Below are 21,489 nucleotides of genomic sequence, written 5' to 3'. Positions count from 1 at the left end.
CAAACCATGAAATATCAAATTTATTACCAGGCCTGGCTTGCATGTAAAATTTGGTGACTTTTGGGGAACTATCAAATATGGACCAATCAGATGAAGGGGATGCGCGCTTTTTCGCGTCTACCGTCGCCACGGTAACACTTTTGAAAGAGAAAAGTAATGCGTGTAGTCGCAGGATAGAGACGCACATTTTGATGTATAACACACCTGGGTGCACGTCACGGTTCGGGCCGTATTAATTGCCGAAGGAATGGCATAAATTGCGCCAAAATTACACAATAAATTAAAAATGGCTGACTTCCTGTTCGGTTTCGGCCATGACGCCAAGAGACTTTTCTTTAAGTTGCAACATGATACAGGTGTGTAGCGATTTTCGTGCATGTACGTCAAACCGCATTGTGGGGCTTGAGGCACAAAGTTTTCCGGGGGGCGCTGTTGACCCATTTTGCCACGCCCATTACAGTTTTTGCCCATTGCTTGAACACTATAGACCCATGCTTAAACTTAAGTAACACAACTTGAAACTTTTGTTACCATACCTCAAAAACATGTATCCATACCTTAAACCAAAGCGCTGCTTTGCACTCTAGTTGCAATTCTGCAACACACTTAGTCCTTTATGCAACACACTTGGTCCTGCATACCAGACTCTATTTCATACATAAGACACTTCGTTCACAAATGAAATCTCAGGGTGCCATTAGGAAAACACATGTTTCCAAAATACAAAATACAAAACACATCGGTTACAGTTTTTCACAATTGTTTAAACACATTTCCTGATAGACTACCTCACTTTCCCAAAACTCTAAACACAAATTACAAAACTCACACACAAAATGCAAAATCCTAAACTTCTCATGCAAAATCCTAAACTTCTCTTGCAAAAGCACACTCTACCCTCAAAACAGTGTTAACTCTTCACTAAATGGTATTACCTTCTCAAATGCCAAACACATACATCATTTGAGTAGACATTTCTAAGCACCCACTGAACACTGATGTGCAAAATGGAAGACACTATAGTATGAATGGAAGACATTATATGAATGAATGAATGCCTCAGTAGAATCATGCTTTTGTATGTTCAGTGTTACACCTTCAGCTTTTGGATGTAATATGTCACCATATAGTATTCTTATGTATAGGCTACTCAAATAGAAAACACACAATTCTTTACTGTAACAACAAATAATATTTTACAGTATTAGGACTCAAAATGTGCAGTCCACTGGACATCACAGCAAGCTGTGGATGAAAACTTGACAGAAAATAGAAACAAAACAAAAGTATTAGGCTGCATCCTGCCTTTCATCCCTGGCTGGCCACAGGACCTCATCCACGTCGCAGGTGATGTTCTCCCTGGCCGAGCAGCGGGGGAACAATCTCCTACACCTTGACAGGCCTCAGCATTGACATCGCCACATGCGTCTTCCATGGCCTGCAGCAGTGGGATCCGTGTCTGAGGGTTTCTCTCATATACCTTCCATCTCCAGGCAGAGAAAAACTCCTCAATTGGGTTGAGGAAGGGAGAGTATGGAGGGAGATATAGGACATCAACTTCTGGATGGACCCTGAACCACTCACGGACCAGAGCAGCCCGATGGAAACTGACATTGTCCCAGATAACAACGAACCTGACCACCTCTGTGTCCTCCATCTGGTCTGGCTGGACAATGATATTGTAGAGCTGGTCCAGGAATGCTAGAAGAAGTGCAGTGTTGTAGGGGCCAAGGGTGGCATGGTGATGGAGGACGCTGTGGTGATTGATGGCAGCACACATTGTTATGTTCCCTCCATGTTGGCCAGGGACCTCTGTGATGGCACGCTGGCCGATGATATTCCTCCTTTGGCGCCTTCTTTTTACAAGGTTGAACCCCGCTTCATCAATGAATATGCATTCAATGGCAAATTGCTGATTGCACAACAGCCTTTGGAGTTTAGAAATGTGATTGACTGTGTGTTCTGAGTGAACAGCAAGAGAGGGAATTCAGGAAGAGTGTGCAGGGTATTGGGAATTGTGTGTAGTTTTGTGAGAAATGTGTGGTATGAAAATGAGTTTCAGGTTGTGCACATTGTGTCTGATGTTCCCATAAATGTGTTTAAACAATTGTGAAAAACTGTAATTGCAACCATTCAAATACACACCTGAAGGCACTAGCTTGCTAAACGTAACACCAATCAGCCAGCTACAAAAAGGCCTCAGTTTAGCCATTTCAAGAACTTTGCAAGCATGGATGGAGGGATAGCAAGAGGCAGAGGTCGAAGAGGCAATGCACGGACCTCCATATCTGACGATATAAGGGCAACTCTGGTGGATCATGTTATAAATCATGGCCTGACAATGAGGGAAGCTGGGCAGAGAGTCCACCCGCACCTCAGCCGCTTCACAGTGGCATCTATAATACAGTAAGAACATTCACACTGGAAAACAGGTATGTCTTCCCCTCTCTACCTTCTACTCAGATGGTATTTACAGCACTCTACAGTATATCACATTACCACATCACATGTACAGGGTAGTGCAGGGTTCAGTACAGTGGATGATACAGTATATACAGTGAAGTACTGTAAGAAAAAGAATCAAACTGATGACAATTTGTGGTTGTATTTCTCTAGAATGACTAGAAAACCTTCTGGGGGAGGACGCCAACGCCTGTTCACACAACAGCACACAACATGAGCCCACGTGCAGTACGCACAATTATGTGTTTACAATATAGTGTTTTTTCTATTTATTTTTTTTTTAGTTCACGTTACCATGTACAACATTGAGTATGCCTATATTTGGTTTGGTTTTTTTGGTTGCTTGAAAATGTGCCTGCTGAATAAACAAAAATAAAAAAACAAAATCAAAGACTGCAGTGTTTTATATAAAGTAGACTAGTGTGTTCTCCCTCATCTGAAAGTGTATGCATATGATACAAGTGTGTGTCATTTTGTCATCAGAGTTACATTTTGACCAAGTATTTTTAGCTTTTGATAGCAGAGTTTAGGCAGTGATAGTAGAGTTTCAATTTGACACAGATGTGAATGGTATATTTCCCAGTGTTGCGTCATGCTTACTTGTGTGTAGAGTTTTGGCACAATGAGCGAAATTTTGCAAAATGTGTTCAAGCAACAGGCAAAAACTGTAATACAAACCATGAAATATCAAATTTATCGCCAGGCCTGGCTTGCATGCCAAATTTGGTGACTTTTGGGGAACTATCAAATATGGACCAATCAGATGAAGGGGGGGCGCGCTTTTTGCCGTCTAGCGTCGCCACGTTAACACTTTTGAAAGAGAAAAGTAATGCGCGTAGTCGCAGGATGGAGACGCACATTTTGATGTATAACACACCTGGGTGCACGTTACGGTTCGGGCCGTATTAATTCTCGAAGGAATGGCTCATATTGCTCCAAAATTACGCGATTAATTCAGAATGTTTAAAATGGCCGACTTCCTGTTCGGTTTCGGCCATGGCGCCAAGAGACTTTTCTTTAAGTTGCGACATGATACAGATGTGTACCGATTTTCGTGCATGTAGGTCAAACCGTATTATGGGGCTTGAGGCGCAAAGTTTTTTCTGTCTGAACCAACCAGATGAAGGGTGGGCGCGCTTTTTGGCGTCTAGCGTCGCCACGGTAACGCTTTTGAAAGAGAAAAGTAATGCGTGTTGTCGCAGGATGGAGACGCACATTTTGATGTATAACACACCTGGGTGCACGTTACGGTTCGGGCCGTATTAACTGCCGAAGGAATGGCATAAATTGCGCAAAAGTGACACGATTAATTCAAAATGGCCGACATCCTGCTTGGTTTCGGCCATGTCGCCAAGAGACTTTTCTTTGAGTTGTGTACTGATACAGGTGAGTAGCGATTTTCGTGCATGTACGTCAAACCGTATTGTGGGGCTTGAGGCACAAAGTCTTCCGGGGGGCGCTGTTGAGCCATTTTGCCACGCCCATTAATGTAAACCATTAAATATAAAATTTTTCGCCAGGGTGACTTGCATGCAAAATTTGGTGACTTTTTGGGGACGTTTAGGGGGGCAAAAAGGCCCTCCTTTCGTCAGAAGAAATAAAGAAAGAAAGAAAAAAAAATTCCTACAGATAAAACAGGGCCTTCGCACTGAAGGTGCTCGGGCCCTAATAAATAAGAAAAATAAATAAATTATTCTCAAACTGGCAAACTGGACTCAATCACCACGGCGTCCTCCATCACCATTCCACCCTTGGCCCCTACAACACTGCACTTCTTCTAGCATTCCTACTCATACTGTAAAATATTACAAATTTGTTGTTACAGTAAAGAATTGTGTGTTGTTTTCTATTTGAGTAGCCTATACATAAGAATACTATATGGTGATATATTACATACAACAGCTTATTCTACTGAGGCATTCATATAGTGTTTTCCATTCATACTATAGTGTCTTCAATTCTGCACATCAGTGTTCAGTGGGTGCTTAGAAATGTCTACTCAAATGATGTATGTGTTTGGCATTTGAGAAGGAAATACCATTTAGTGAAGAGTTAAAGCGACACTACGTAACTTTTCCACCTTAATATCATATTTCCAGAGTCATTGTGATGGAACATCAACTTTCAACAGGTTTAATTTCACCTCTGTCATGGTCTGAGGGGTCTGTATCTCCTTCACTGGCACTATGTAACTTTGAGGAGCATGGTAGGAACCCTGCCACACTAAAAAACTACACATTTTTACGGCTTTGACTGCTTTACGGCATACGTCACTTCCCCCTCCTTCCCGATTCGCAGTCGAGACGAAAATGGGTGGGGCTTGGAGCGAGAGCTCAGGAGAAGCTGGTAACCCGTTGCTGTGTTGTGGTTATTCTGTAACCATGGTAACCCGTTGCTGCGTTGTGGTTATTCTGTAACCATGGTAACCCGTTGCTGTGTTGTGGCTGCAGCAGCCCCACACAACAGAAGTGGGGAAAAGATCGCTAATGGTTTAACTTTTCAACGGTTTCCTGCTCGGAGGCAGAACCACGGAGGCCAAGTATCTGATATAACAGAGTAAAAGAGTGAAAGAGTCGTCGGCTCGCTTGGATCGCGGCTGTAACGACCAAACACCTTTCTCAGTAAACCACAAACACTCACACAGACCGGGTCGGATCAAAACACGGGTTTTATTCCCACTTCGCCAGCTAAACGCAGTTGCTGGCCAGCTCTCTGCGGTGCAATTAACCCCAATCTTCAGATAAAACTAGTTTGTTGAGGAAAAAATATTAACTCTTATTTGTAGCTGCAGAAAAAAAATAATCTCACGAGGAAAAAAAAAATATTGCTCACGCCTCGGAGCCTCTTCAGCATAATATAGCAGTCAAAAAAAAAAGAAAAGAGAAGTAAGAGGGATACAAAACATGTACTGTATGTTGTACTATTATACTAATTTATTGAAACACATGGCGAGTCAAACATTTACCAAAACAGCTGCCAAACACTCCAAAACAAGGTAGCCGAAGACGGTGGTTCTGCAGAACTGCGGCAGTAAGCCCTTCTAAAGAGTGGCGCTCCGACGAGGAGCTTCATTCTTTAGTAGGGATTTCATATTGATCCAGACCGTTAATAATCATTATTTTCTCCATATACCGCTCCCTGGCTTCCTTGTTTAAGGTATCCCGGTAAATTCCAGTTCCTTTCCAGCAGTTTAACATCTTTTTTTTTGCGTTCCGTCTGTTCACTTGGTGAAACAGAAAAGCGTCCCGTCTTCTCTCATCAAAACAAATGCAGCGACGGGACAGGAGTTTTCCGGCAGTACGCGCTGGTGCTCATGGGAAACGTAGTGTTCTTTCTGGTAAAACACTACCGCTTTGGTCCAAAAGATGCCGCCAAACTCAGAAAAGCTGAAAGTTACGTTGTGCTGCTTTAACACTGTTTTGAGGGTAGAGTGTGCTTTTGCAAGAGAAGTGTAGGATTTTGCATTTTGTGTGTGAGTTTTGTAATTTGTGTTTAGACTTTTGAGAAAGTGAGGTAGTCTATCAGGAAATGTGTTTAAACAATTGTGAAAAACTGTAAACAGGTGATACACGCATCGGTCTTGTCAAATGTAGATTATTGCTCCGTGATTTGGTCCAGTACAACCAAACGTAACCTGGCCAGGCTGCAGGTAAATCAGAACAAAGCAGCTAGCTGAGTCATTCAGCGCCTTTATCAGACCAGTGGAAGTAATGAATCCCCATCCATCCTGGTTAAGTGGAGAATGTAGGAGGCAATATTCATTGATGAGTTTAATCAATAAAATAGTTATGACTAAAACACCAGAAACACTCTACAGAACATTATCATTTTTGTCACACACACAATAATTAGTCTAGGCGAACATCAGCAGGTGGTTTTCTGTTGCCTCCATGTAGAAGTATCTTAAAACAGAAGAATCACAGAGCGGTGGTGGTGTGGAGTGAATTACCAGAACTTTGGACTTTAGATAATATGATAAGCTTTAAGAAGAAGCTCAAGTTATTTTTGTTTACTCAGGAGAATAAATGGACTGTTATGAATTGAGCTATTAATCTGTTTATTGTGTTGACACTTGTTGAGACTGAGTGCTCTCAATTATTTGTGTTTGTTTGAACTCAAGCTGTGTGTCACTTGTTAATTGTTTGATCTGATTGACCAGACAGGTGCTGTGATTTGTGGGTGTGTCAATAAATGGCTGCGCATCCACAGCTGATTGCAGTTGTTGGATCGAGTGAAACGAAAGACTGAATGAAGCGCTGTTATTCCCGTTTTTCCGGTGTCTATCCTTATTCTGGTTTACCACGCCAAGCCGCCTGCTGCATAATCCTGCCAACAGGTTATGGGCCCAGAGAAAATCCAGAATAACCCACAGAGAGTGTGATGACGACGCTGACACCATGAGTAAAAGGATTACAGACGCAAGCCGCTGGTCCCGGCTTCAGTTCAATGGAGATGAAAAGAACTATGAGATTTGGGAGACAAAATTCTTGGGCCACCTTCGTCTGCAAGGCCTGAAAGATGTTATCTTAAATGATCCTGAGACAGACGACGAAGCTGAGCTGGTTGATGATGCAGCCAAGAATGCCGAGGCATATGCAGAACTTATCCAATTTCTGGATGACAAGAGCCTATCGTTGATAATGAGAGAGGCGGCTGATGATGGGCGAGCAGCGCTAAAGATTTTGAGAGACTACTATCAAGGTAGAGGCAAGCCACGTATTATCAATCTCTATACAGAACTGACGTCCCTTCAGAAGTCAGACAGTGAAAGTGTAACTGAGTATGTGATCCGCGCTGAAACTGCAATCACTGCTCTGAGAAATGCCGGAGAAATATTAAGTGATGGACTATTGGTGGCTATGGTTTTAAAAGGCTTGCCAGAGTCATTCAAGCCCTTTGCTGTCCATATCACGCAGTATGATGCAGTAATGACTTTTGCTGAATTTAAAACAAAGTTGCGCAGCTACGAGGACACAGACAAGATGCGGGCTGCAGCAACAGCTGACAATGTGATGAAGGTGCGCATGCAGCAGCAAAGAGGGAGACCCGACAGCGCAGGTGACCGGGCAGCAGCAGACCTGACGTGCTTCAGATGCGGCCTGAGAGGACACCTTTCCAGAGACTGCAGGCGTAAACTGTGGTGCAGTCACTGCAGGAGCGCCACGCACCGGGACACCACCTGCAGAAAGAAACAGCGCCAGCGCAGCGAGCGAGATGACGCACGTAAAGTCTACGGGGAGACATCGGGCGAGGACCAAGAGTACGCCTTCCGAGTGAGTGAGGGGACAGCCAGTGTCAACGTGAGGGGCCTGATGGTCGACTGCGGAGCTACCTCGCATATCATCACAGACCACACAAAGTTCAAGCGGTTTGATGATGGGTTCCAGGCTGAGACACACTGCATAGAGCTGGCTGACGGTACGAGATGCAAAGGGGTAGCAGAGCGTCGTGGTGACGCAGAGGTATGTTTGACTGACAGCAGAGGCAGACAAATAAACACTATACTGAAACAAGCCCTGTACATCCCATCCTATCCACAAGACATTTTTTCTGTGAAGGCAGCTACTGCCAACGGGGCCACAGTGATTTTCAAAAAGGAGAAGGACAATTTAATTCACAGAGACGGTACGAAATTCCGCATTTATGTGCATGACAGATTGTACTACTTGCACACAGTGAATGATAATGATGAATGTGATGATCAGTGCATGGGGTGTTTTGATATGCAGACTTGGCATGAGGTCCTTGGACATTGCAACTATGATGACATTCAGAAACTGCAGAGTGTGGTTAACGGGATGAAAATTAAAGGTTCAATAAACAAACCTCCACATTGTGAAGTGTGCACCCTGGGAAAACTTTATCAAACAAGAAACAGAAATCCTGACGCAAGAGCTAGAACACCTTTAGAACTGGTACACACGGATTTGGCAGGACCAATCCACCCAGAGTCGAGAGATGGGCACAAATATGCCCTCTCATTTACTGATGATTTTTCTAGTACAGTTTTTGTGTATTTCTTGAAAAACAAAAGTGACACATTACATGCAACGGAGAAGTTTCTGGCTGACATAGCGCCATATGGTAAAGTTAAATGTTTCAGATCGGACAATGGTACTGAATTCACCGGTAAAGGTTACCAGGCTCTACTCATTAAACAGGGGATTAGACATGAAACATCAGCACCTTACTCTCCCCACCAGAATGGCACTGCTGAGCGCAACTGGCGCACACTTTTTGATATGGCACGATGTATGTTAATCGAAAGCAACCTGCCAAAACACCTGTGGACTTATGCAGTTCAGACTGCCGCCGTTGTTAGAAACAGATGTTTCAACAAACGCACGAAACAGACCCCAATACAAGCATTGACAGGCAAGAGGCCTAATTTATCTAGGATGCAGAAATTTGGGTCAGAGTGTTTTGTTTATGTTCGAGAGAAAAGAAAACTAGACCCAAGATGTGAGAAGGGTGTTTTCATCGGGTACGACAAAAACAGTCCGGCGTACATCATTTACTTCCCTGAGACTAAGAGGGTGCAGAAGCACAGGGTGGTAAAGTTTGTAGCCAAGATGGGTGTAGAGCAGCAGACTCAAGTGAATTTAATGCCTATAGATGACTTTGTACAGTACAAATCCAGGAGTCCAGAGCACCATGTCCCACTAGAACATGAAGTGAAGTCTGAAGCAAGTTGCCACCAGTCGGTTCCAGTAGAGGTCAAGTGTGAGCCTGAAGTGGGTGAAGTTAGTCATTACCCTTCTAGAGAAAGGAGGATGCCAGACAGGTACACAGATTGTAGAATGTCTGAGGAGATGGATCATGTTCAGAGTAACATAGACTACTGTTATCGAGTCATGTGTAACATACCAGTTTCATTCACAGAAGCTGTAACATCGGATAAGTCAACAGAGTGGGTCAGAGCGATGGATGAGGAGATTCATTCACTTAGAGAGAACAACACATTTACCCTAACTAGCCTACCTGAGGGCAAGAAAGTAGTGGGGGGTAGATGGGTGTATGCTATTAAAAACAATCCTGATGGTTCTGAGAAATACAAGGCCCGCTATGTCGCAAAAGGATACAGTCAAAAGATGGGTGTAGATTATGTGGAGACCTTTTCCCCCACAGCTAACTTGACTAGCATCAGAGTGCTAATGCAGAAAGCAGCACATGAAAATTTGATTCTGCACCAAATGGATGTAAAAACAGCCTACTTAAATGCACCGATAGACAAGGAGATTTACATAGAACAACCAGAGGGGTATGAGGTGCAATCTCAAACAAATGAAAAACTGGTGTGTAAACTAGAAAGGTCACTGTATGGGCTAAAACAATCAGGCAGGAATTGGAACAGAGTTTTACATGACTATCTAACCAAAAACCAGTTTGTACAGAACCAAGCTGACCACTGTGTTTACACAAGGGAGACAGAACACAACAAGGTGATCATGGTTATTTGGATTGACGACTTACTCATTGCAGCAAGTGATGGAAATTCATTGAATATTGTAAAAGACATGCTTACAGCAAGGTTTAAAATGAAGGATCTGGGAAAACTTGGACATTTTCTTGGTATTGATTTTAACCAGAGTGAAGACTGTGTAACAATGTCTCAGACAAAGTATGTGGGAAAAATCCTTGAGAGGTTTGACATGGAAAATTGTAAACCTAGATCCACACCGTGTGAGCAAAAACTTAACTACACGGATGATGCAGTACTCATGAGTGATGTCACAAGATACAGAGAGGCAGTAGGAAGCCTCATCTATCTGACTGTCTGTACCAGACCGGATTTGAGCTTTATAATAAGCAAACTGTCACAATATTTCTCTAAACCTACAGAACAGCAATGGGGTACAGTTAAACATGTCCTAAGGTATCTAAAAGGTACAAGTGACAAAGTACTATGTTACAGGAGAAGTGATGAGAACCTAGGGATACAAGCGTACAGTGATGCAGATTGGGCTGCTGATACCTCTGATAGACGAAGTACATCTGGTTATTGTATAAGCTTAACCAAAGGTGGCGCTTTAGTGTCATGGAAAACCAAAAAGCAGCCAACGGTAGCACTGTCCACTTGTGAGTCAGAGTATATAGCACTCGCAGCTACTATCCAAGAGTGTCTCTACCTTACTCATTTCCTAGAGGGGATTGATAAGAATCCATATGCAATACCTAAGGTATACGAGGACAACCAAGGCACGGTTTGTTTAGCTAAAAACCCTGTCAGCCGACAGAGGTGTAAACATGTGGATATCAAGTACCACTTCATTCGATCCACTGTAAACAATGGCAAAATGATCTTGACGTATTGTCAGACCAATGAAATGGTTGCAGACCTATTTACCAAACCTGCAACAAAATTTAAGTTGAAACAGTTTGATGAATTTATGTTTGGAGTTAATTAAGTTTTCTTTTGGAACAATGTGAGAGCAAGTGGGGGTGTTGAGACTGAGAGTGCTCTCAATTATTTGTGTTTGTTTGAACTCAAGCTGTGTGTCACTTGTTAATTGTTTGATCTGATTGACCAGACAGGTGCTGTGATTTGTGGGTGTGTCAATAAATGGCTGCGCATCCACAGCTGATTGCAGTTGTTGGATCGAGTGAAACGAAAGACTGAATGAAGCGCTGTTATTCCCGTTTTTCCGGTGTATATCCTTATTCTGGTTTACCACGCCAAGCCGCCTGCTGCATAATCCTGCCAACAACACTGTTTCCTTTTCCTCTATTTCTTTTGTGTTTGTGTGTGTAGTTTTGCTGAAGGGAGTGTTAAAATGTGACAAACACATGATTGTTTGTTCTATCTCACACTGTCCAGAAAGTTATTGTGTTGTTGAAAAATGGAAAATATTTATATTCTTTTTAAATTGAGCTATTCATTTGATTTTTCTTAATATTTTGTTTGAGAGTGTGATGAGAAAATGTAAATCCTGACTTTCAAAAGAGGAAATGTAGAGTCATAATTCCATTGTGCTGATTATAATGCTGTTTTTGACTTTAAGGATGTTTCCTAGTGTCTGTTGTCTCTGAGTTGTGAGCATGCATGTTTATGTATTTTAATTAATGATAATGTTGAGGTTCAGCTGATGATTCTGATGAGACCCCAGAGAAACTGCTGTGAAAGGTCAGCAGCAAACGGGGATAGAATAATACCACCAAACAAACAGTTGTAACGGTCACCAGTTGAACACTTGGTGGATTCTGACCTGAGAGACTCCAGGTGACAGTGTGGACTCTCCAGTCCAGGACAAAGCTGCTCCAGTCCTGAATCCTGCAGGTGGTTGTTACTCAGGTCCAGTTCTGTCAGACTGGAGGACTGAGAGCTGAGAACTGAGGACAGAACTGGACAGATGTTCCCTGAGAGGTTACAGCCCTTCAACCTGCAGAGGAGATTAAAGAGAGATCATGAGGTCATTTAAAAGTTGATTAAAAGTTTCCTGAGATGAATCATTGAGGAGAACTGGTCCCACATGAACCTGAACTTAGTTGAACAGTGAGTTTTACTGGTTTTCCTCCAAGAACATGTGATTGTAACTAAAACAGATGTGTCCGTGTTCGTCCTTACACAGCTTTCTTGGAGGCTTTGACCACCGGCAGCAGCCTCCGTAGAGCCTCCTCTGAAGCTGAGAACTTCTTCAGGTCAAACACCTCCAGATCTTCTCCTGATGACAGTAAGATGAAGACCAGAGCCGACCACTGAGTAGGAGTCAGTCGATATACAGAGATACGTCCAGACCTCAGGAACTGTTGGACATCCTCCACCAGAGACCGATCGTTCAGTTCATTCAGACAGTGGAACAGGTTGATGCTTCTCTCTGCAGACAGATCCTTACTGATCTTCTTCTTGATGTATTCAACTGTTTTCTGATTGTTCTGTGAACTCCTTTGTTTTGGTTCCAGCAGACCTCGTAGGAGGTTCTGATTGGTCTCCAGTGAAAGACCCAGGAGGAAGCGCAGGAACAAGTCCAGGTGTCCGTTGGGACTCTGTAAGGCCTTGTCCACAGCACTCTGATGGAGCTTAGTCATGTCTCTTTTTTTAAACCACCAGGAAGTTTTCTTTTGCTCCTCCAGCAGGTTGACTCCAGAGTTGATGAAGGTCAGATGGACATGAAGAGCAGCCAGAAACTCCTGAACACTCAGATGGATGAAGCAGAAGACCTGGTCCTGGTACAGGCCTCTCTCCTCTCTAAAGATCTGGGTGAACACTCCTGAGTACACTGAAGCCTCTTTGACATCGATGCCACACTCTCTCAGGTCTGGTTCATAGAAGATCAGGTGTCCTTTCTGCAGCTGCTCAAAAGCCAGTTTTCCCAGAGACTCCACCATCTTCCTGCTCTCTGGACTCCAGTGTGGATCCGTCCCAGCTCCTCCGTCATACTTGACCCTCTTCAGTTTGGCCTGGACCACCAGGAAGTGGATGTACATCTCAGTCAGGGTCTTGGGCAGCCGCCCTCCCTCTCTGATTTCCAGGACGTTCTCCAGGACGTTCTCCAGGACCGTAGCAGTGATCCAGCAGAACACTGGGATGTGGCACATGATGTGGAGGCTCCGTGATGTCTTGATGTGGGAGATGATCCTGCTGGTCTGCTCCTCATCTCTGAACCTCTTCCTGAAGTATTCCTCCTTCTGTGGGTCAGTGAACCCTCTGACCTCCGTCACAATGTCAACACACTCAGGAGGGATCTGATTGGCTGCTGCGGGTCGTGTGTTGATCCAGAGACGAGCAGAAGGAAGCAGGTTCCCCATGATGAGGTTTGTCAGCAGCACATCCATGGAGGTGGACTCTGTAACATCAGTCATGAACTCATTGTTGTGGAAGTCCAGAGGAAGTCGACTCTCATCCAGACCGTCAAAGATGAACACGACCTGGAACTCTTCAAAGCTGCAGATTCCTCTGGTTTCAGAGAAGAACAGATGAACAAGATCCACCAAGCTGAACTTTCTCTCTTTCAGCCCATTCAGCTGTCTGAATGTGAATGGAATCAGGAACTGGATGTCCTGGTTGGTTCTGCCTTCAGCCCAGTCCAGACTGAACTTCTGTGTTAGGACTGTTTTCCCGATGCCGGCCACTCCCTTCGTCATCACTGTTCTGATTGGTTCATCTCTTCCAGGTGGGGGTTTAAAGATGTCTTCCTGTCTGATGGCTGTTTCTGCTCTGCCTGGTTTCCTGGAAGCTGCTTCAATCTGTCTGACTTCATGTTCATTGTTGACCTCTCCGGTCCCTCCCTCTGTGATGTAGAGCTCCGTGTAGATCTGCTCCAGAAGGATTGTCTCTCCTGCTTTAGCAATCCCCTCAGACACATGCTGGTACTTCTTCTGCAGCTTACACTTCAACTTTTTACAAACTTCAACTGGCGTATCTTAATGAAAGAACGTAAAGACAGAGATTTAGTGTTTTATGAAGTTCACTCAACAAACTTAATTCTAAAAACAATCAAGATCTGAACATCCGTTGATCAGCTGTAACTTTATGAGTCGCAGCAATTTATAACTCCAGTCTCCAAACAAAAACTGAACCTAAGTGCAACTATAATACATTTGAAAGCCTCACGCTTGGTCTGAAATTTCCGAGCTGGAAATCAGAGAAGCCAGTTGTGTTAGTGGTAGTGTACCGGCCCCCAGCTAGTGCTTATCTAGAGTTTTTGTCTGAATTTTCAGATTTCCCATCTGGATTATTGATCAGTACAGATAAATTCATCATAGTGGGTGATTTTAATATTCATATGGATGTTGAAAGCGATAATCTTAAATTAGCTTTCAATTCTCTTCTAGAATCAGACGGACTACAGGAGTGAGGTTAGCCACCATGTGGACCAGACTACAGGAGTGAGGTTAGCCACCATGTGGACCAGACTACAGGAGTGAGGTTAGCCACCATGTGGACCAGACTACAGGAGTGAGGTTAGCCACCATGTGGACCAGACTACAGGAGTCAGGTTAGCCACCATGTGGACCAGACTACAGGAGTGAGGTTAGCCACCATGTGGACCAGACTACAGGAGTGAGGTTAGCCACCATGTGGACCAGACTACAGGAGTAAGGTTAGCCACCATGTGGACCAGACTACAGGAGTCAGGTTAGCCACCATGTGGACCAGACTACAGGAGTGAGGTTAGCCACCATGTGGACCAGACTACAGGAGTGAGGTTAGCCACCATGTGGACCAGACCACAGGAGTGAGGTTAGCCACCATGTGGACCAGACTACAGGAGTGAGGTTAGCCACCATGTGGACCAGACTACAGGAGTGAGGTTAGCCACCATGTGGACCAGACTACAGGAGTGAGGTTAGCCACCATGTGGACCAGACTACAGGAGTGAGGTTAGCCACCATGTGGACCAGACTACAGGAGTGAGGTTAGCCACCATGTGGACGAGACTACAGGAGTGAGGTTAGCCACCATGTGGACGAGACTACAGGAGTGAGGTTAGCCACCATGTGGACCAGACTACAGGAGTGAGGTTAGCTACCATGTGGACCAGACTACAGGAGTGAGGTTAGCCACCATGTGGACCAGACTACAGGAGTGAGGTTAGCCACCATGTGGACCAGATTGCAGGAGTGAGGTTAGCCACCATGTGGACCAGACTACAGGAGTGAGGTTAGCCACCATGTGGACCAGACTACAGGAGTGAGGTTAGCCACCATGTGGACCAGACTACAGGAGTGAGGTTAGCCACCATGTGGACCAGACTACAGGAGTGAGGTTAGCCACCATGTGGACCAGACTACAGGAGTGAGGTTAGCCACCATGTGGACCAGACTACAGGAGTGAGGTTAGCCACCATGTGGACCAGACAGACTACAGGAGTGAGGTTAGCCACCATGTGGACATGACTACAGGAGTGAGGTTAGCCACCATGTGGACCAGACTACAGGAGTGAGGTTAGCCACCATGTGGATCAGACTACAGGAGTGAGGTTAGCCACCATGTGGACCAGACTATAGGAGTGAGGTTAGCCACCATGTGGACCAGACGGACTACAGGAGTGAGGTTAGCCCCCATGTGGACCAGACTACAGGAGTGAGGTTAGCCACTATGTGGTCTAGACTACAGGAGTGAGGTTAGTCACCATGTGGACCAGACGGACTACAGGAGTGAGGTTAGCCACCATGTGGACCAGACTACAGGAGTGAAGTTAGCCACCATGTGGACCAGACTACAGGAGTGAGGTTAGCCACCATGTGGACCAGACTACAGGAGTGAAGTTAGCCACCATGTGGACCAGACTACAGGAGTGAGGTTAGCCACCATGTGGACCAGACTACAGGAGTGAGGTTAGCCACCATGTGGATCAGACTACAGGAGTGAGGTTAGCCACCATGTGGACACACAACAATCTCTCTGAATGTGGACAAAAGAGATTGTTGTGGACTTCAGGAGAGCTCACTCCCAGCATGCTGTTGTTTTTATCAATGATGCAGCACCAAGTTCGTGGGTGTGCACGTCACCTCTCCTGGGACACCAACACGGCATCAATGGCCAAGAAGACTCAAGAGCGCCTCTACTTCCTCCTGAAACTGAGGAAAGCCAGAGCCCCATCAGGAGCAGCTTCTACAGAAGCTCCATCGAGAGCATCCTGACGGGATGGAAACAGAGCCATTTCACAGGAGAGTTTTTGTGAAGTGAATCAATGCGACTGACCGGGACCATTTACCTGTTGCACCAGCTGGAGAGACTGGATCGTCCTGGACAACAGGTTTTTCTGTTGGAGGTCAATGAAACATATTATTATCAGTTATTGTTTAAACAGAATTAAAATCTTCATAGTAAGATGGTTTTCTGTTTTTTACTTCTCTACAACAGACCTTTATCACTTTTCATCATCTTTAAAATCGTCTCGGCCACCTCTCTGGTCTTTGCGGAGAACCGCTGCATCATCAGATTTACTGTGTCCAATCTGTCCGCCTTTTCAAGATAACACAGTTCGATCGGTTGGAAACCATCCTTTGATTGATCTGCATTATTCAGGTACCAGTGGAATTCCTTCAGCCCACTGGAGTCCAAATTCTTCAAAGTGTCCTTTAACCACATTTTCACCTTAAAGAAAGAAATCAACATAAATTAAGTTTTAAAATCTGAATTATTGACAGAGAATCAGATGGACTTTAACAAACTCAGGAACATCCAGAATTCTGAAAACGGGTTACAGACGAGTGTATCCCAACTCTGGCCCTCAAGGGTCGCTGCCCTGCATGTTTTAGATGTTTCCCTGCTCCAACAGGCCCACGTTTGGACCTGCAGGTCTTCTTGGCAGGAGCGGATTCCAGCCAACCCAGTAAAACCAAAGGGGAGTCTGGCAGTCAGCTGGACCATTGACCCTGTTGGGTCCAGTCTGGTAGTAATGGGCTTCCGATCGTCTACATCGATGTCATATCACAACACAACAACTCTTGTGCCAACTGACACACATAATGAAGACGCTCCTGAAAACTACTGACATAATCTAGCACATTGTGCTCAGTGTGAGATGTTTCCGTCCACCATTTTCCCTTGAGAAGCGGAAGAGGACGACCCACCGCACGACCAACAACTAGAGCTGCAGGACTAAATCCAAGAGATCCCTATGCGGTCTCTCTGACGGCAAAGAGCAAAGGTGGAAGACCCTCATCCCTCTCAAGACAGACCTGGACAACATAGACTTTAAAGTCTGATGAAATCGTTCCCCCAAGACTCGGAGTGACAAGGACTCGATGTTTGATGCAAATACTGTGCAAACTTCTCTGAGGATTTCAGTGAAATGCTGTCTGGATCTGTGTTGATTTAACCTATAGTTAGTGTTTAGTAAACCTCTAGCTGGTGTTGGTAAATCTCTAGGTAGTGTAAACTCTAGTGTGTTAGAGTCAGTAGTCATAGTTGCAGCTATAGAACAAGACTATAATAGTTAGTCTCAAATATAGCTTGGTGGTAGATATGCTGCTATAGGCCTATGCTGCAGGGGGCACCGACATGATCCAAAACGTACGAAAAAATGTACGAAAAAACGTACGAAAAAACGTATTAAAAAACGTACGAAAAAACGTACGAAAAAAACCGCACGAAAAAACGTACGAAAAAATGCACGAAAAAACGTACGAAAAAACGTACAAAAAAAAAACGCACGAAAAAACGTACGAAAAAAAACGCACGAAAAAACGTACGAAAAAACGTACGAAAAAAAACGCACGAAAAAATGTACGAAAAAACGTACGAAAAATGGTACGAAAAAACGTACGAAAAATGGTACGAAAAAACGTATGAAGAAGCGCACGAAAAAACGTACGGAAAAACGCACGAAAAAACATACGAAAAAACGTACGAAAAAATGTACGAAAAAACGCACGAAAAAACACGAAAAAACGTACGAAAAAACGCACGAAAAAATGTACGGAAAAACGCTCGAAAAAACATACGAAAAAACGTACGAAAAAATGTACGAAAAAACGCACGAAAAAACACGAAAAAACGTACGAAAAAACGCACGAAAAAACGTACGGAAAAACGCTCGAAAAAACATACGAAAAAACGTACGAAAAATCGTACGAAAAAAACGTACGACAAAACGTACGAATAAACGAAGAAAATGTCGAGAAAAAAGTCAAAATTTAGTAGGGGGGGGTAATTAAATAATGTCTTTACCACCTTACACTTATAGAACAAGACTATAATAGTTAGTGTTTAGTAAAGCCTATAGTTAGTGTTTAGTAAACCTCTAGCTGGTGTTGGTAAATCTCTAGGTAGTGTAAACTCTAGTGTGTTAGAGTCAGTAGTCATAGTTGCAGCTATAGAACAAGACTATAATAGTTAGTCTCAAATATAGCTTGGTGGTAGATATGCTGCTATAGGCCTATGCTGCAGGGGGCACCGACATGATCCACTGGGCGGTGCCTCTAAATTCGGTTCAATTCAATTACATTTTATTAATATAGTGTCTAATACAACAGAGTTGTCTCTAGACGCTTTCCAGAGACCCAGAACATGACCCCTGAGCAGTTATTACATAAACAATGGCAGGTAAAAACTCCCCTAGTGGGAGAAAAACCTTAAGCCAAACAGTGGCAAGAAAAACTCCCCTTTAGGAGGGAAGAAACCTTGAGCAGGACCAGGCTCATCAGGGGGGACCCTCCTGCCGAGGGCCAGACTGGTGGGTCAGGGACGGCAACAGCACAGCAGGCAGGTGGAAGCAGCAACGGGATGACCAGGGGCGGGGACCGCAGGCCAGCACGCAGCTCCCGAAGCTCCGGCCCAATCAGCAAGTCCCAGGTTGGGGTGCAGGGTCGGGGAAAGGTTGAAAAGGGGCAGGGCCAGGGAGAGGAGTCTTGAGGGACGAACCTTCTCCCCCGCCCAAAAGGGGCTGTTACCCTGCCCCCCTCACTCCCACACTGCAGGTTCCGGTGTCCGGCAAAGGATGCTGCAACATGGACAAAAGAGAGAAAAGGGAGGAGAAGGGGGGCCAGCACAAGAAACTACAGGAGCGACTCTAACACACTAGAGTTTACACTACCTAGAGATTTACCAACACCAGCTAGAGGTTTACTAAACACTAACTATAGGCTTTACTAAACAGAAAGGTTTTAAGTTTAGTTTTAAACTTATATTTCTCACCCTTCTTCTCCTCTCCTCTTCCCTTCCTCTATTCTCCATTACCATTTTTATTTATTATAAATATCTCATAGCATCATTTTTGTCCATCGTTGCTGTAGTTTCTTGTGCCGGCCCCCCTTTTTTCTCTTCTGTGCATGTTTGCAGGCCGGAGCCTCGGGAGCTGCTTCCTGCTTCTGTGTTCCCGGTCCCCCCCCATCCCCGGTCATCCTGTTGCTGCTTCCGCCTGCCTGCACCCCCCCCCCCCCCTCTGGTCATCCCGCTGCTGCTTCCACCTGCCTGCGCACCCCCCCCCCCCCCCCTCTGGTCATCCCACTGCTGCTTCCACCTGCCTGCTGTGCTGCTGACGTCCCTGACCCACCAGTCTGGCCCTCGGCAGGAGGGTCCCCCCTTATGAGCCTGGTCCTGCTCAAGGTTTCTTCCCTCCTAAAGGGGAGTTTTTCTTGCCACTGTTTGGCTTAAGGCTTTTCTCCCACTATGGGAGTTTTTACCTGCCATTGTTTATGTAATAACTGCTCGGGGTTTATGTTTATGTTTATGTTCATGTTCTGGATCTCTGGAAAGCGTCTGGAGACAACTGTTGTATTAGACGCTATACAAATAAAATTGAATTGAACTGAATTGAACCGTGTGATCATTGTTGATGATTTTAACATCCATGTGGACAACCTTCAGGACATGTGGACAACCCTTTCTTCGGGGGGAAAGACCTGGTTGAGGTTCAGAAACTGGATCAACGTCCACACTGGATCACTGAACACTTGAGCAACCTCTGCTACCTTCTCATCTGCCCCGTCTACGGCGGTAGACGTTTCTAACAGCCTCTCAGACGTTAGCTGCTCTACTTCAGCTTTGTCAGAGCGTTTGTCCGGTTCTTCCTCTACAGACTATGAGACTGCTTCACTTCTGGAGCCTCTGGTGGTCAAATTAGGAATTATCAAAAGTTGTCCCTTCTGCGTTAGCATCGACTGACAGGTCTGTTGGAATTATGATGTTGTCTTCATCTGTAACATAATTTGCTCTGAAAGAGAGAGATCTCTGCTTCCATCAGCTGAAGAAGCTGAAGAACAAGGAACTCTTGAGTTTCTCATTCAGGAACAAAGGAGGTTGTGATTTAAGACTGGGAGCAGTTTGACTTACAGTATAGCTGTCATTCCTGGAGATCATCCCTTCCCTGGATTCATCCTGGTCCTCAGACGTCACATCTGCATGTGTTTGAGGCTGATTGCTGCAGAAATGGAGAGAAAAGAGGATTGGTCTGCAGATGCTTGACTGTGATTGGTTGACAGGTACGAGTAACAGCTTCTGAAGTCTTGTTGTGAAGTGATAACACTCTATGTACAGACGGCTGCTTCAGTCATCCACTCAAACGCGTCAGTCAAGGTTTGTGTTATTCACCTTGAACTCTGCATCACAGACGATCTCTGCTGCACCTTAACTGCTTTATTCACGTTCTGTCTCTTCCTCTATTGTTTGTGTTCGGAACAAATCATTACAAACTTCTGAAGTTGATTGGTTTTGAATAATTAGCTCTGTTCTGAGCCTCATTTTTCAAGCATCATTTGCATCACTGCGTCCCCTAAACACACATTTAGGGGATATCAATGGCCGATTAATCAGACGGGAGCCGTGTCTCCTTCTCGGTAGCGAGGCTGAGTCTCCCCGTCCGCCCCAGGTGTCCTGCCGCGGAGCCACCGCCGGGCAATCACGGGCAATTCACGCGGCCCCCTTCCCCCTTTAACTTCTCATGGTGGCCTCAACTACGTCCGCCTCAAGCCTGAATTATGGTTCTGCGTTAAATCGACGCAGGACTACGCCGTACGGTGCTGGTCGCCACACACCGTAATGCATAGGCCCTGCGCTGGTGTAACGCAGAACCATAAATCAGCCTTTACAATAATACAATGGGCACATTGCATCATTGGGCGCATGGCACATTTAAAAAAAAAAAAAAGACGTTTATATGCGCCTAAGTCTCAAAAATATGGTAAATGGGCTTATACAGACTTCGATTACAGTATTCCATTAGGTGTGTTATTATGATTTTTTATTTATTTAACATGTGCAAATATAGTTTGTGCAAGTGAATATCCTCAAAGCAGACAAAGTTTCACGCACCCCCAGAGATCTCTGGCGGCACCCCCGGTGGGGGCGCAGACCCCAGGTTGGGAGACATTGAGTTAGGAGATGTGTCCAGCTCTTAGCATGACTCAGCACCGAGAAAGCTGCATGCATTTATGCCAACGTGATATTCTGATGGTGAATTAAACGCCTAGCTTTGCTGTATAAAGTGAAGGTTGTAGGTGAAAAAGGAACCAAACAAAATCCTCTAGTACTAGCATGGCAGCACCTGTGGCTAACTGGACTGAACGCACTCTGTAGTGGTAGTAGTTGTAGCAACCTGATCTCACAAAAATCCGTGAAATGCCCACGACCTCTCACCA

The 21,489-nt window shown here is 44.8% G+C and overlaps 1 protein-coding gene across 3 annotated transcripts in view; it reads right to left on the bottom strand.

Annotated features, from left to right (window-relative positions):
• Nucleotides 1-21,489, bottom strand: part of LOC133418301 (NACHT, LRR and PYD domains-containing protein 12-like) — a 135,922-nt gene that overhangs the window by 100,342 nt on the left and 14,091 nt on the right. For all 3 annotated transcript variants that reach the window (XM_061706860.1, XM_061706861.1, XM_061706862.1), the window contains exons 3-7: nt 20,186-20,273; nt 16,273-16,504; nt 16,122-16,169; nt 12,029-13,823; nt 11,670-11,843 (exon numbers count right to left, since the gene is read on the bottom strand). In XM_061706860.1, coding sequence (XP_061562844.1) covers nt 11,670-11,843; nt 12,029-13,823; nt 16,122-16,169; nt 16,273-16,504; nt 20,186-20,273 — 2,337 coding nt within the window. The remainder of the gene's footprint in view (nt 1-11,669; nt 11,844-12,028; nt 13,824-16,121; nt 16,170-16,272; nt 16,505-20,185; nt 20,274-21,489) is intronic.

Source organism: Cololabis saira, chromosome 18 (genome assembly GCF_033807715.1).
Source record: "Cololabis saira isolate AMF1-May2022 chromosome 18, fColSai1.1, whole genome shotgun sequence".
In the NCBI taxonomy this organism is placed as follows: Eukaryota; Metazoa; Chordata; class Actinopteri; order Beloniformes; family Belonidae; genus Cololabis; species Cololabis saira.
The sequence above is the reverse complement of the archived record's forward strand: the minus strand, read 5'-3'. Positions and strand labels throughout refer to the sequence as shown.